This window comes from Pinus tabuliformis, chromosome 1_2 (genome assembly GCF_031772625.1).
Source record: "Pinus tabuliformis cultivar Carrire ecotype Pingquan chromosome 1_2, CPIR1, whole genome shotgun sequence".
NCBI lineage: Eukaryota > Viridiplantae > Streptophyta > Pinopsida > Pinales > Pinaceae > Pinus > Pinus tabuliformis.
In genome coordinates, this window is record NC_142298.1 from 562945332 (window position 1) to 562962814 (window position 17483).

General features: G+C 38.4%; 1 protein-coding gene across 1 annotated transcript; it reads left to right on the forward strand.

Annotated features, from left to right (window-relative positions):
* Nucleotides 1–1386: 1386 nt before the first annotated feature.
* LOC149206847 (zinc finger AN1 domain-containing stress-associated protein 12-like) lies at nucleotides 1387–2298 on the forward strand. Its single transcript, XM_089393806.1, has one exon. It carries the CDS (start codon nucleotides 1497–1499, stop codon nucleotides 2061–2063), a length of 567 nt encoding a protein of 188 aa, XP_089249932.1. The 5' UTR covers nucleotides 1387–1496; the 3' UTR covers nucleotides 2064–2298.
* Nucleotides 2299–17483: the final 15185 nt, after the last annotated feature.

A 17483-nucleotide genomic window follows, 5' to 3' on the forward strand; every position in this document is an offset into this window, starting at 1 on the left:
GATTAAATAGGACATTCCCTCAAATTTTGCACTGAGAAAAGAAATTTGCACCTTGAAAGATTTGATATAGTTTCCGAATTAAGATGAATATGTGTTGGTTACTTATACTCAAATAAAAAGTTTGCACCTTGAAAGATTTGAAAACCTTGAAAAGATTGATATCTCTCCTTACTTGATAGTTCGGGAATTAAGATGAATCTCTCCTTATAAACCAAAATACTCTACTTACAAACCAAAAGAGGTTTGCACCTTGAAAGACTTGAAAACCTTGAAAAAATTGATACCTCTCCTTACTCGATAGTTCTGGGATTAAGATGAACCTCTCCTTATAAACCAAAAAAGGTTTGCACCTTGAAAGATTTGAAAACCTTGAAAAATTTGATACCTCTCCTTACTTGATAGTTCCGGAAATAAGATGAATCTATGTTGGTTATATATATTTAAAAAGAGAAAAAAAAAAAAAAAAAGCCCTAAACACTCTCGTTACAAACCAAAATGCGCTTTATATAATTTAAAAACACAAAAAAAAAAAAACATGAATCTCTCCTTATAAACCCAAATACTCTCCTTACAAACCAAAAGAGGTTTGCATCTTGAAAGATTTGAAAACCTTGAAAAAATTGATACCTCTCCTTACTCGATAGTTCTGGAATTAAGATGAATCTCTCCTTATAAACCAAAAGAGGTTTGCACCTTGAAAGATTTGAAAACCTTAAAAAATTTTGATACTTCTCCTCACTCGATAGTTCCGAAATTAAGATGAATCTCTCCTTATAAACCAAAAGAGGTTTGCACCTTGAAAAATTTGATACCTCTCTTTACTCGATAGTCCCTGAATTAAGATGAATCTGTGTTGGTTATTAATATATATTTAAAAAAAAAAAAACAACTCTCCTTACAAAACAAAGCGCTCTTCATATAATTTAAAAACACAAAAAAATCAGCTTTAACAATTCAAAAAGATAAAAAAACTAAAAAAAATTAAATTACAACCCTACTTTCCCAGAAAATATTGAAAGAAAGAAAGGAAAAAAATCAATTTTAACAATAAAAAATAAAATAAAAAATCCAAAAAAATCAGATTACAAAACTACTTCCCCGGAAGATATTACAGAAAAGACTACTTTAAAAAAAAATATGGGAGTTTGTTAGGTGGACGAAGTTGGATTACGAAAATACTTCCCAAAAAAAGCGAAAATTACAATGGGAGTTTGTTAGGTGGACGAGTTCCAAACACCAGATGATTGAGCAACCCATACCTCCTTACGAAGCTTCTGGTAATGTCCAGAAATACAAATGAAATAGGAAAGCAATTTGCGTCCGCGTATTGCGTCGGCACACGTTACTTCACCTCCAAGTTTCCGTGGCGTTTATAAATTGGGCGCCTGCCCTTTATTCCATGCCTTGTTCTCAATTCGATCCGCTCATCCTGTCCAGAGATTTATTCGAAGAAAAAAGGAAATCCGCGATACAGAGGGTAAGGGAATAATAGAAATATGGGGGGAACGCCTTTGTTTCCTGATCTTGGCAAGCACTGCAGCCAAGAATCCTGCAATCAGCTCGATTTCTTGCCTTTCAGCTGCGACGGCTGTGACAAATTCTTTTGCGCGGAGCACCGGTCATACAGAGATCACGAGTGCCCTAACGCCAATATGCGTGACCGCGTGGTTCACATCTGTCCTGCTTGTTCCGCTTCTGTACTCCAAGTATTCAACGAGGATCCATCACTCACCCTGCGCAAACACGCCGAATCGGGCAACTGTAATCCCGAAACGAAGATCAAGAAGCCGCCCTGTTGCCCTGTTAAACGATGCAAAGAAACCCTAACGTTTGTGAATTCAAATACTTGCAAAGCTTGCGGGGTGAAGACGTGTTTAAAGCACCGATTTCCTTCGGATCACACCTGCAGCAGCAGCAGTAGCAACAGCGCCAGCAATGGAAATCACGCCAATACCAAATTTTTGGCTGCATTTGCTAAAAGGCAGGGGAAACAATGTGAAAGCAGCAGCAGTTCCACCAAACTTGGAAAGCCATCTGGTGTTCGTGTCATCAAAGTCAGTTGATGCCTATACTCTATTTACAGTTACATCCAGCTGAATCTTCTTGATTTTGTCGGGGTTCCAAAGTTTCTGAAATTTAAATTTGTCAGGCAATGAATATGCGTTAATTTCATTGAAATTGATATAATCTCGTCCGTATAACGGAGACACGATAGATTTGTTTTCTTGATGCTTGTTTCAGACACAAAATTCATCAAAATTTTCAGCAAAAATTGTTTAAAAGGAAAATTGTTTAAAAGGCTGCTAATCGTGTAGGCGAATACGCGATTCAATTTGTTAACAAGTGTTTCTTACCGTACAAGCAATGAAACGGAGAAACGTTATCTGAATAAGGCGCCCATTTCCACAAAAAATTAAATAATTCTCCTTTAATTATATTAAGAAAATTAAAATCAAAGGACCATATTTCAAAAATTAAAGATGGGGAAATAAACAGTTTTATCATATATGAAATTTATGATTTAAATTCAAAACTCTATCTATTCCAATGGAGCTTGCTAAAAAAAGTATACATCTACTATAAAAAAATGTTGCCTGTAAGCCTCCACGAAAGTTACTTGTAGAATGTTTCTAAAAATGTCCGTAGTGTAAGTATGTTGATTTAGATAAATTGATTTGATAATTTGTGTTCAATTTGTATGGCGGTTTGTTAGTTAAGTAGGTGTTTAGCAATGGACGAACCAGATATTTTAACTAATTGTTTCCCAAGAAAATATATATTTTCAATCAAGGAGAATCAGAAATATATATTACATAGTTTATGATATGCATATCACAGATGTGTAAAGGATTTACATTACATTTCATCAAAATGCTAATTGAATAATCAAATAAAAGTTTATAAAAAAATTTACATTGAAACCCACTTACAACAAAATTTAAAACTCAAAAAAAACTACATTGAAATCTACTTATAACAAAATTTAAAACTCAAAAACATTCCTGAACCAAGAGGAGACCCACTTACAACAAAATTTAAAACTCAAAAAAAAAACTACATTGAAATCTACTTACAACAAAATTTAAAACTCAAAAGCATTCTTGAACCAAGAGGAGACTAATTGGCATGTCCAAAGGACTTACATTACATTTAATTTTATCAAAATACCTATCAAGTAAGCAAATAAAAGCTTTTCACAAAATTACATTAAAACTCACTCAAAGAAAAATTTAAAATTCAAAAACTTTTGTGAACTTGGAGGATGTTAAAATCCCCACTTCATTCATCTCAATGATATAATTTTCCATTTAACTATAAATAATTGTCAATAAAGGTGTTAACTTAAATATTAAGCTTTTTTAGATGTTTTTGAAAGATGTTTCTAGAATTTCCTTGAGATCTCCTTTAAATGCTTAACCAATAGGGATAAACTAGCACTGTGAACCTAAAGCTAGATCTTGCATTGATTTTATAGTGTAAGAATCTCCAAAAATTTGAAGCCAAACAATTCCTTTGTTAAGTGTAGATCTCATTGGGAAAAGTAGATCCTAGAATTCTCTATATTATTTGTCCTTTTCATAAATTATTCTTTGTTCCGAAGAAATGAGTATCTAATAGAAATAAAACAAAACCCAAAACTACATATTTTTCTTATCCCTTGACAAGTCATGTTAGAAAAACTCCAAGCATAAGACCTATCCACTACAAGTGCTCCCATAGATTTCTTCTCATTTATACACAATAGGCTTATAAACTCTTGTGCTTGGGTTCTGATCATTGGCCAGTGAGGTTGGAAATTGACCTATAAAAGAAGCTCTAAAAATCACCCCCTTTAGGTTTGAAAGTTTTTGGCTCCAAGACCAAATTTTGTGAAGAAGATAGATGAATGGTGAAAATAAATTGAGCTCAAGGGAAGAAACATGATGCATACATTCCAGTTGAAGCTGAAAGAACCCAAATAAAAATTTAGGGATTGGAATAAGAAAGAATTTGACCATATCATGGAGGGGAAACAACTCCTGGAGGCCTAAATGTAGGAAGTCTAACATAAGAAGACTAGGGAAGGGAGACCAAAAGAATTGATCGCAAAAGAAGGAAAGATTCTTAATAAGTTGGATATGAGGAGGTGTTAAAATTGGCAAGTAGGGCCAAATTCCATGTGGGTCATCTTATTTATGGCAGTTGATATTTTTCTTGGATTCTTGTCTTTGAGAGGTGTAGGATTGATCTAAAGATCATCCGATTCTGACATGTATTTATGGATATATGAATTTATTTATATTATTTTACAATTTGTCAAGGTTGGCTAGCAAGTAAACTACCCCCAGCTCAACCCCATCATTGCATATAAATAGAGGATTCTTCAAGTCATTTTACACACTGATCTCATGATCTCTCTCCATTGGTTTCGGTTTGTCTTCTTACAAGACATGGTGGAAAGAGAGATATGAGATGCTCTATCCACAGTCATCTAAGGATCTTGCCGCAGTCAATAGAGGAGACCTAACTGAGATCTAAAGGAGCCTAAGTAGCAGAACAATGGAATTCACTAATCAGCGGCAAGGAAGGGATCGTTAGGGTCACTAATCTGCAACCAGAGAAGGAGAGACCCTAGTCGCAGTGAAGGGAACCCTAGCGGAAACAAAGGAGAGACCTTAGCCGTAGCCAAAGGGACCTTAGCCGCAACTAAAGGAAACCCCAGCACAACAAGAAGCGTGAAAGAATCATGGTCAGATTGTTGTAGGTGACAACACAGTGATAGAGGTTGTTCCAGGTATGGGTTAAAGACTACTTGCAAGGAATGAGAGCCACAGTCATAAGGTGAGGCTATGTGTTGAAAAAGTTTTCCCTCAGACTTAGATCAGATCTACGTACGGCTAGTTTCATATGCAGATTGGGTGCTTACATTAAGTTGAGTTCTTGTAGTCCCATACTGATGCGATGATGATGTTTGTGTAACTGTTTTGAGGACATTTACTACAAGAGTTGCTATGTGCTAGGCCACATGCCATAGCACCATAGCAAGGGTTACCTAGGGCTATCTAGATGTGCCACTGTTTCATAGCAAAAGGAAGAATTAGTCTAGCATATGTGCCACTGTTTTCATAGCAAAAGGAGGAATTACTCTAGGAATTACTAACTGGGGTTACTAACTTTAAACATGAATATCTCTCAAACTGTGAAGAATTACTTGGCATGCCATAAATCAACAGAAACATCTTGACGAGTAGAATCCATCTAGAAGATCCTTGACTCAGAATAGAGTAAGTTGTCAAGTCAAAATTCCCATGCAAGATTGGGGTGACCCCTGGTGCTGCTTGGGTTGACATCAATGACAACCACTGATCAACAATCTCCCCTTTTGGCATTTATGGCAACACAAGTACTCCCCCTGCGATCATGACACCTCTTCCTACTGCCTTCTCTTCCCATTTGTCATCAATGGAAAAGAGTAACTCCCTCTTACAAACAGCCATCCTGCGGACCTGTACACACTTCCACTTCCCTTTTCTACTCGAGTAGATAAGAGAAAGAGTCTAATGAAAAATTGGGAGAATCCCAAGCTTTTGGCAAAGATACTCAAATGCTTCACAAGGTAATGGTTTGGTAAATATGTGAGCAATTTGTTCCTTTGTACCAACATATTCAAGCTTGATATTCTTTTCAGTGACTTGCTCTCTAACGAAATGATATTTAATTGGAATGTGATTCATTTTGGAATGCATCACATGATTCTTGGAGATAATGATGGCGTTGGTGTTATCATAAAAGATGGGAATAGGCTCATCGAACTTGACTTGAAGATCTTGCAAATTTTTCTTCATCCAAAGAACTTGAGTACAACAAGCTATTGCCGTGATATATTCTACTTCTGCTGTTGATAACAAGATTGAAGACTGCTTTTTACTTAACCATGAAACAAGACAACCACCTAGATAGAATGATGCTCCACTGGTACTCTTATGATCATCAACACTTTCTGCCCAATCTGCATCTGTATAAGCTTGGATGACCAGATCATTTCCTTTGGGATACCATAGACCATATTTCGTTGTGCCCTTAAGATACCGAAGAATTCTTTTGACGAGCAATAATATGAGATTCTTTTGGTGCTGCTTGGAATCTTGCTACTTGTCCAACTGCCTACATCACATAAGGTCGAGAGGCTGTCACATATAAGAGACTACCAATCATGGATCTATACAACCTTTGGTCCACATACTTTGATGAATTTTCTAAGCTTAACTTGCAACATGTTACCATGGGGGTAAGGCTTGGCTTGCAATATTCCATATGGAATTTCTTGAGAATTTCTTTGATGTACTTGGTTTGATATATGAATATTCCTTTATCCTGCTGAGAAATCTAAATCCCTAAAAAGTATGTCAGTGCGCCAATCATAGACATTTCAAACTCACTTTACATTTTTGTGTCAAAGTCTTTACTTAATTTGTTATCACTGCTTCCAAAGATTATATCATCCACATATACTTCGATAATTGTTAGGTTATCTCGATCCACTTTCACATAAAGATTGTTGTCAACACTTCCTTTCTTGAATCCCTGTTGATGTAGATATCCGTAAAGATGAGCATACCAGGCCCCAGGAGCTTGCTTGAGACCATATAGAGCCTTCTTTAATCTGCAGACATAGTCTTCTTTGTCAGAGAGTAGAAAACCTTCAGGTTGTTCAATGTAAACTTTTTCCTCCAATTCACCATTTAGAAAAGCTAACTTAACATCCATTTGGTAGACCTTGATTTTTCTCGAGCAAGCATAAGTGAGAAACATCCTGATAGATTCCATTCTAGCAACGAGAGCAAATGTTTCTTCAGAATCGATTCCTTCAACCCGTGCATATCCTTTGCAGACTAATCTTTCCTTGTTCCTGGTAACCTGTAATCCTTCAACTGTTTTGCTCCCCCTAAACCTGTAATGAAACTTCCATCTTGTTCAAACTACCTTCCTGTCAATCATAGACTTGTGCCATATACTACTGTATAGACTCCTCTACAAACATTAAGGAGTTAACAAGCCAGATTGTTCAAAATAGTGAGACACCTAACAGGCCATCTTGACTTGAGTCATTATCTGAAGCAACTGCTAATTCCTAATGACCTAATTTTCTTTTACAAATCCTGAAAGTATAACTGCTGAAACCTTGTTATATGCTTTGACTTCCTGTACCTGTTTCCTTTTCCAGACCTTCTTATTCCTGCAATCTCGAGCTATTTGCCCATAGTTATGACACTTGAAGCGTTCAATGTTGTCCATAGGTGATTCCATCCGATATCTGCAACCGCAAGCACTATGGCCATAGTTATGGCATTTTAAACATTCAATGTTTGGCCCATCTACACGTATTCTCTTCTAACAAAATCATCGTGGACCTGTCTCGTGATCCCGCAAACTTGCCTCTAGGGTTTTGTAGATAATTATTGTACATGTCAAAAACTTCACAATCCCTAGCCATATGTACATAGTTAGCACATAAAAAGCAATAACCATTAAACAAATGTGTGTACCTGAATGGTTCATTCAGATGTGATGGTCCTTGATAGTTGTACTTGTCAATAACTTTACAATTCTTGGACATATGTCCATAGTTAGCGCATGAAAAACAATAACCATTAAATAAACGAACGTCCCTGGAAGATTTTTCATTATTCTTTGGAGGTGGTGTTGTAGTTTGTTCTAGTCCTTTGTTCCTGATTGCTTTGGTCTTTTTCTTTGGAGTTACAACATTCTTCTTTTGCTTTTCACTTTGATCAAATTCCTTCTTAGAATCATCCTGCAAAGATGTGGAGCTTGTACCTTCATCAATTGGAGCTTTACCATCTTTAATTGCCTTCTTTTTTGCTTCTTCATCTGTCTTATCTTGTATGTGTTCTTTTTGCAATCCCTTGAGTTTGTTGATCTCATCACAGGTTGCATCAAGTTCTTCTTGCTTTTGAGAAAGATCTTCTTGAAACCATCTTTTCAAGATCTTCCTTCTTTTTTCTGCCTCCTCAACCCATAGCTTGAGAAGAGTGGTCTTCTCTACTTCTTTGTTGAGAACCTGTATCTGTTCCTTCTGCTTCTTATTTTCAATCCTGAGCCTGCTTATTTCTACTAAAGATGTTTATAATTCATGTTGCTTTTGGTCAACAACGGATATGTATCTTTGATCAGATTCCTTCCTTTCAATTTCTGCTTCCTGCATCTGTTGTGTGATCCTGCTAATCTTTGCAACTGTTGTGTCGAGTTCTGGTTGCTTATGTTGGACTTCTCTCTTGAGGTCTTGTGTTGTTGTATTCTTGATTTCTTCCAATTGAGTTCTAAGACTGCTAATCATCTTCTCAGATTCTTCATTTTCTTTGATGAGTTCTTTGCTGTCTTCAATTTTGCTTCCAAAAGTCTTGTCTTTTCCTTTTGAATTTTGAGGTCCTTTATCACCTTCATCACTTGATTTTGAAACTCTGTTTTACTCATTTCTCCTATTTCTTCATCATAATCAGAAGGATCCAAATTTTCAATAACATCTTGACTCGATTGCTTTGTTGAATAGAGATTATGAAGCTTTTCCCAAAGAGCTTTAGCTGTTGAACATTGACCAACTTTTGTTTTCACAGAATTTGGAAAAACATTCAAAATTACATTCATGGCCTTTGAATTGTACCTTTTAGCTTCGTTGGTAGATGTGTATCCAAAAACAATTGATTCCCATACTCCATGTGCTTGCAAATGTACTTCGATCCTGGATTCCCATATCCAGTAATTATCTACATCAAATTCAGGGGTTGGTACACAATACTCACTTTCTTCAGATTTTGTTGTACCTGTACCTTCCTTTGAAATCCTTGTAACTTGCTTCTTTGAATTTCCCATCTCTATGCTCTGAAAACTAACTTCCAGCAGTTAATCTGTTACTGAAGGGGCCAACCTTTGATACCAATTGTTGGAAATACTGGGGGGGGTGAATTAGTATTCCTTAGCAATTAACACTTTTAAATATTTTCAAAGCATTAGTTAATCTTCAATTATTATTAATGTTTATGCAATAATAACAGTAAATAAAATAACACAATAGGCACAAGAAGTTTAGGTGGAAAACCCCGTCCGAGTCAAAAACCACCGAACGCTTTTCTAATAAATTCTTTAATCTTCATCCCCAACTGAAATGAAAGCAACACCTTCCTAGAATCCTAGAAAAACATTCTTCTCCAGCGCCAACTGGAAGGACGACCGAATGCCCTGGTTTCTTCAGCAATCAATTGAATGGATGCCTCAACACCCTAGTGAGCCACAACTCACCTTAGCACCACCCTACCACCCTGAAGTGTTCACATGCCCCAACATGTAGGCGACTTCATACACTTGCCTAGCACCTCCCGGCCACCCTATAATGACTGCAACGAGACAAGAGTGTGGATTCTCGTACCAGGGACAACGATCCACGATACAATATGATTTATAATGATTTTGAACGAACACCCAATCACACTATGACCTGTTATCACCCCAAGAAACTCTCCTAGGTTGTATCTCGGAGATGCTCGGGAACGTTACAAACTCAAAAAAAAAGTTGGAAGATGGTGGATGAATGAAAGAAATGTTGCATTGTCAAGCCATATAACCACTTCTACCGTGCTTAACCCCAGACATGGGTGAACACCCCCAGACTACAAGGCTTTATACCACTAATTACTCACAATTTGAGGATTAAGTGGACATGGAGAATACTGACCACACCAGCAGATGCACAAGACCATGTGATGGCCGGCTGCAACTAGTAAAGAGGCCTGCAAATCTATTTCCTAATGCACAGACAGGATGACAGCTCTCTGGCACTAAAACAATAGAAACCTGCATACACATTCAACAATACTAACTAGATTCTAACACAGAGGTGGCATGACAACCCCTCTAATGCTAAACATCAAAGCATATTAAAAATGCATAACAGACACAACCTGGACAAAGAAGAAGAAGTGGAAAGTGAGCAATTAACAGCAAAAGAAGCTTGTATTAGCTGAAAATGAAGACCAGACGTTGCAGGTATCACAGTAGTTACAGTCTCCAGAAGTTGAACCTCACATCAAAACTACAACCATCCACGATTACATCTCATTTCTGGGTATATATAGAGTTTGTTTACAAAAATGCTCTGTTGTTCTATGCGTGGAGGTGTCATAATGGACCACCAACCGCTTTAACTGTTTAGTATGGGTTCTACTGCAATCTGACTGTGTCTGCAAATGGATTTGATCTTCTCGGACGCTCTGCTGTCCTTCCTAGGCAGGTGGAGTGTAGTATGGAAGACATTCTATAACTGATAAATGCGTTTAACTACTCGAGGCACGTCCTTTTCTTCTCGGCCATGCTTTCTTGTTAAATGCAGTTGTTGAGGATTTATTACACCGAGAGTTGAAAAATTGGCCACCTTCTTCCTTCGAAAGCACAAAACCAGCTATGGACACGGGAAATATGGCAGAGGCATGAGTATGACGGGAACAATTATCGGTCGTTGGATCGCACAGATGAACGATGGAGATTGAGTTGGAGGGATATATCAGGAGGAAACGAGAGCAAACAAACGCGAACCGTCAAATCGTGGGCAGACAGATCCGATGGCAGAGGAGCGATCACAATATCGCATCGGTGGAAGACAAAAGGCAGAGCCATAACACACATGGGTGCGATTTGCGATAGTGATCAGATCGCATCAAAATATTGCATCAGCGGAAGTCATGGGAGAAACCTTAAAACACACATGGATGCGATATGCGATAATGATCAGATCGCATCGCAATATTGCATCGGCGGAAGACAAAGGGCGGAGCCATAACACACACGGGTGCGATTTGCGATAGCGATCAGATCACATCGCAATATCGCAGCAGCGGAAGACAAGGGAAAAAGCAGAGGCAGCAGGGTGAGGGAGTAAGTGAGGTGAAGGAGCAGGAGGAGGATAACCGGTGAAAACCTCTTCTGAGCAGGAAACCAAGGACCGAGCTTACTTCCGTTCTTTGAAAATCAGCAACATGTAGCAGAGCTAACACTGGCTCCTTCTGGGGATGAGATCCTCCCTGTGAGGTCTCAAGAACTACAGACCACTGCCTTCATACAAAATCAACTTAAAAACCATTGCCTAGTAACCATTGGGCATGGAGTCAACTAAGCATACAATAGAAACCTGTAAAAGAACTTGATTACAATCATTAAAGCCTGAGAACTTAAACTTCAAAAATTGCCCATTTGCTGGGCCATCAAAATTGCTGCCTGTCATCTGGTTCATCATATATCAGCAAGACAAGATTTATTTGATCCTCTACCTCAAAGAGTTTAGGAGGTTTAACCTTGATAGGCAGATAGGGATCAAATTTCATTTCCCTTCTGTGTATTTTCCTCCTTGGATGTTCTTTAGAGGAGCTTCTGTACACCTGCTGAATAGCCATTGTTGCTGTGTACCTGTTCTTGTCTTATGTGGCCTACAAAATAAATATGAAAGACGCATCATTGTTTTCTTGTGCAGGGGACACAAAGATATTTTCTGCTCCTGACTTTTTCTTTGAACAATCCTCATCCAAGGAGGATATCCAAAACTGTACATTTCTTTCCTCTGTTATCTGAAAAGCTTCCCTTTCAAGCTGTGTAGAATCCACCTAAGAAGGTGTTAGAATATCAAGGCTGAGGTGATCAGTACCATCCTTGATCATTGAATTATTTCCTGCCTCAGTGTTCAAGTGGCAACTTTGAGGGATTGTTATTTGAGCAGACAAAGAGGCAAAAGATGATGGGGAGTTTTCTTCTCCCTCTTTGATCACTGTGCTGGGGAAAACAACAGGTTGTTCAACTTGTAGATGTGCATAGCCATTAGAAGATGTGTTGGCCTTAGGCTCGAATTCTTGGAGGAAGAGGGGATCTGTTGCTGGCTGCCACTGCTGGCAAGATTGCTGTTCTGCAGGCACAACAAACTGGCAGGCAGTGCCTCTTGATAATGCTTTTTCATAGGCAGCTCTGGTTAGGAAAGGAGCACCTTCCAAACCATGGACCTCCTCCTCATGCTGCACTTCTTCCATGACTATATTCTGTAAAAGGGTCTTCACCCCTTTATCTTCATTTGTAACATTATTTCTCTGCAAAATCTGCAACTCCTCCTGTGTTCCTCTATATGGATTTGGCTTTGAAAGAGTAAAGGAACAAGGAGCTCCTGCTTCTTCAGAATACTACTCAGCCTTGAGTTTGGAAACTTCAGAGGCCAAAAACTCAATCATCCTAGCTAATTCCTCGATCTCAGGCTCTGAGGATGATGAGGATTCACCTCCCTGTCTTCTCCTTTCAGCATCACCTTCGAGTCTTTCTGCAGCAATGATATTTGCTTCTACTTCAAAGGTTGCAGCTTGCATATCAGCCAAAGAAGCAGATCTTCTTTCTCTTAACAGCAGGCAGAATTGGGAATCAAAGGCATTGGCATAAGTGAGCATGGCAGAAGCAGGGGTGGGTCTTACTTCAGCGGGCATTCTGTTGTACATAAGGTTGAATCTTATGCTGAAATTAGATAGCAGCTCACCATCTTCTCTCTGCAAGTTCTCAAATTCATCATGATAAAAGAGCAGATCTTTATTATTTCCCCAATGCTTTAAAAACACATCATCTAAGGCCTCAATGTCTGTAATAGACCTAGGGGGTAATTCTTTGAACCATTTTCTAGCCTCCCCATCTAGGCTTTGGACAAAAACCCTCATCCACACATCCTCTTCCTTGATATCCAGTTTATCAGCATAGCTATAAAAGGACTCTAAATGTTCTTCAGCTGATACTCCTTCTGCATCAGTAAACTTAGGCATATATTCTTGATAATCTCCTGCAGGCATGGCGTTCAAAGGGACAGGCAAGACCAAGGGTCCATACCTAGCAGCAATGATTTTTTCTATCTTTGTAAGAGCTTGCTGACCTGCCATGACTGAGGTGGGTGAAAGGATACTGGTAGAATGAGTAGAATGGATCAATGAAATGGATAGCATAGATAGAGGAATATGATAGACAACATGGAATGCTTTCTTTGGACCGAGATTGGAAAGGAAAATGAATAAACAAGGAGCTTTAGAATCTCTGAAGGTGATCTTTCACTAGCAGAGATACATAAGATTTTTAAGGCTTACCTGACCCCGATGCTCCTTTCTACGATGTTTTCTTCTACTTAACAATCTTCTCAGAATCAGGCACTAGGTCAGCTGGTGATTTCTGAGGATTTCTCCGAGCATGCCTCACAAATTGCGCCAGAACTGTAACGTGGAGTCGCCAAAGGTTGGTCATCCTCCAGTGGAGTTGCCAGATAGATGATTACAACCAAAAACTGCGCCCAAACCTTGTCTATCATCAAAATCTGGAACTGTGTCGTTCTCCCAGGGAAGCTGAGCTTCAATTCTCCTCTCCTTGGAAACGACGCCAATTTATGTTATCACCTCAAGAAACTCTCCTAGGTTGTATCTCGGAGATGCTCGGGAACCTTACAAACTCAACAAAAAATGTTGGAAGATGGTGGATGAATGAAAGAAATGTTGCATATTCAAGCCAGATAACCTCTTCTATTGTGCTTAACCCCAGACATGGGTGAACACCCCCAGACTACAAGGCTATAGACCACCAATTACTCACAGTTTGAGGATTAAGTGGACATGGAGAATACTGACCACACCAGTAGATGCACAAGACCATGTGATGTCCGGTTGCAACCAGTAAAGAGGCCTGCATATCTATTTCCTAATGCACAGATAGGATGACATCTCTCTGCACTAAAACAATAGAAACCTGCATACACATTCAACAATACTAACTAGATTCTAACACAGAGGTGGGATGACAGCCCCTCTAATGCTAAACATCAAAGCAAATTAAAAATGTATAACAGGCATAGCCTGGACAAAGAAGAAGAAGTGGAAAGTGAGTAATTAACAACAAAAGAAGCTTGTATTAGCTGAAAATGAATACTAGATGCTACAGGTATCACAGTAGTTACAGTCTCCAGAAGTTGAACCTCACATCAAAACTACAACCATCCATGATTGCATCTCATTTCTGGGTATATATAGAGTTTGTTTACAAAAATGCTCTGTTGTTCTATGCGTGGAGGGGTCATAATGGACCACCAACCGATTTAACTGTTTAGTATGGGTTTCTGTTGCAATCTGATTGTGTCTACAAATGGATTTGATCTTCTCAGACGCTCTGTTGTCCTTCCCAGGCAGGTGGAGTGTAGTATGGAAGACATTCCATAACTGATAAATGTGTTTAACTGCTTGAGGCATGTCCTTTTCTTCTTGGCCATGCTTTCTTGTTAAATTTAGTTGTTGGGAATTTATTATGTCGAGAGTTGAAAAACTGACCACCTTCTTCCTTCAAAAGCACAGAACCGGCTATGGACATGGGCAATATGTCGGAGGCATGAGTATGACAGGAACAATTATCGGTCATTGGATCGCACAGATGAACGACGGAGATTGACTTGGAGGGAGATATCAGGAGGAAACAGGAGCGAACAAACGCGAGCCGTCAAATCGTGGGCGGACAAATTCGATGGCGGAGGAGCAATCACAATATCGCATCGGCGGAAGAAAAAAGGTGGAGCCATAGCACACATGGGTACGATTTGTGATAGCGATCAGATCACATCACAATATCGCATCAGTGGAAGTCAGGGGCGAAACCTTGAAACACACATGGATGCGATATGCGATAGCGATCAGATCGCATCTCAATATTGCATCGGCGGAAGACAAAGGGCGGAGCCATAACACACATGGGTGCTATTTACGATAACGATCAGATCGCATCGCAATATCGCAGCAGCGGAAGACAAGGGAAAAAACAGAGGCAGCAGGGTGAAAGGGAGTAAGTGAGGTGAAGGAGTAGGAGGAGGATAACCAGTGCAGACCTCTTCTGAGCAGGAAACCAAGGATCGAGCTTACTTCCGTTCTTTGAAAATCAATAACATGTAGCAGAGCTAACATGACCTACAACCCAACCATGACATCATCCAACAGAGACTCCTATACCTCCCAATAATGTCTTTTCGACTCTAGGAAGATTGACTCTTTTACAATAATGACTATTCCAATGATGACACTATTACAAATGACTCTTTTACAACTTTACAATGATGACTCTTGGCCTTGACACTTTTACAAATGACTATTTTACAACTTTACAATGATGACTCTTGGCCTTGACACTTCTTCACAGTATACAGATCGTTGTCATGTCTTCAAAGGATGTCCTCCAACAATGGTTCCTTTGATTTGATATTTCAACTCTTGAATTCTTGCTTGAAGTTTCACTTGAATCTTTTTCTACCTGCATGCAAAATTTTCCCACCAAAACCAATCCCAAAACAAAATAAAATACCCTTCAACTTACCTCTGTCTGCAAAACACATGTAAGTGCATAATAATGAATAAATACAAATTAAAATTACAATGCGTACCTGAAGTGTGCTTTTCACTTTTTTTGTTGACTTGTTACAGTAGTAGGCAAAGACTCCCACTCTTGATATAGGCCTCGACTCTATGCAAGACTATATCCAAAACTTACCTAAAGATATATACAATGAAAACTGATGACATACCCTAGACTTGTAATGGACCAAGTTCTAAGTACAACAACATAGACCATTCTATCAACTATGACAAGACAAGTAACATGAACTTACAACATCATATAGATTTAGCAGACTTGGTGTAGCATCAAGAATATGTAGCATCAAATATGTAGTATCATGAATAGGACATCCGAAATGTGGTATCAAAACTAACTGTGACATATAGAGACATAGAGATATAACCGAGACCCTATATGCACTTACGTTGTCTTGCAAAAACATATGTCAGAGATGATACACATATTTCAAATGTAAACACTAATCATACATACCTTGCTATAGGAGACTTACCTTTGACTGTTGATTTGTGGTCCTTACTGCAGTGATCCTTGAATGCATGCTTTTTCATGCCTTCTAGGAGCTCGATATTGAATTTGTTGTATATATGTAATTTTGGTTTTGTAGGGTTTGAAATTTCATCCTGTGGTAGCCCTCTAAGTCCTCTTTCCAATCGCATAGGTCTGATCAAGATTGGATTCTTCAAGAAACAGTGATGCACAATCTCCCACGATGACCTGGTTATAGATTGGTTCCGTAGAGCGAACTTGTATGAAGTGCCACGTGTCACTATTGCAACCTTTGGTCCTGAAAACGCTACTCAACAAACTACAATTCGTTCTATTTTTGTGATTATTTACAAAATTCGCATCCAATGCTCAGAGAGAAATTTATGACAATTTTCCCAACGTCACATGTTTGACATGGAATTTGGGAGCCTATAAAAACCATAACTTCTTCAAATCATATCTCCGAAAAAATAGCGAACCAAGATCTGAAATTCAGTCGATAGGTTCAACAAGAGTTCGGCTCAAATGGGTTTTAGTTTGAGCTTCTGAAGCTTCATAGAAAAAAATTTATAGTGAAAATTCCACGATGGCATGTTTGAAGCCACAATATCCCTACTGGAGGAGGATATGAGGGTCATTATTTATGTGAATGTCTTGAGTTGAGAGGGTCCTCAACAAGTGAACGTTGGAGGGATTTTAGGAGAATTTATTATTATTATTAATTATTGGCTATTCAATGATCACAACCAATTATGAGTGCCATGCCACAACCCCATAGGGTTTTAGCCCACTAACTGAGGTTACTAACTTCAAACATGAATATCTCTCAAACTGTGAAGAATTATTTGGCGTGCCATATATCAACGAAAACATCTCAACGAGTAGAATCCATCTAGAAGATCCTTGACTCAGAATAGAGTAAGTTTTCAAGTCAAAATGCCCATGAAAGATCGGGGTAGCCCCTGGTGTTGCTTGGGTTAACATCAATGACAACCACTAATCAACAACATTAAGCTAAGCTCTAAAAACTTCCCTAGAAAATCTATTATGACAGTCATCCTAGTCTTTTGGCTTAAAATTCCCAAAGCTAAATACATTAAACAAGACTATAAAGTCCTAAAAACAACATCATAGAAGTTTGCAACTACATCCAAATAGGGATTTCTTTCTCCTTTTTTTATATCTTTTTTATCTTTTTACTTTTTTCCTCCAAAAATTATGAATCATCCCCCATGGTTGACATCATCTTCTTGAATCCTAATGGTTCTTATAAAGTTGATATTGGTTGTACATTTTTGTTCTGAGGCCCATTTTAGACCTCAAAGTTTCTCTAATGATCTTTAAACAAAACGTATAGTTCGACATTGCAAGTGGAGAAAAAATTATGCAAATTTTTTGGTATGGCACATACTAATAGCAATGGATCGATCCTATATATCATTGTTCCGCAGTGACATTATAAATGAAACAATCAAGATGACAACACAATGGAACTTGTCAATTTAAAATGTACACCTAATATGACTATCACTTCATCAACAAAGATTTGTATTTTG

Bases quoted from the DNA above. Each gene is read 5' to 3' on its own strand.
- LOC149206847 (XM_089393806.1), top strand. From the start codon at position 1,497: ATGGGGGGAACGCCTTTGTTTCCTGATCTTGGCAAGCACTGCAGCCAA.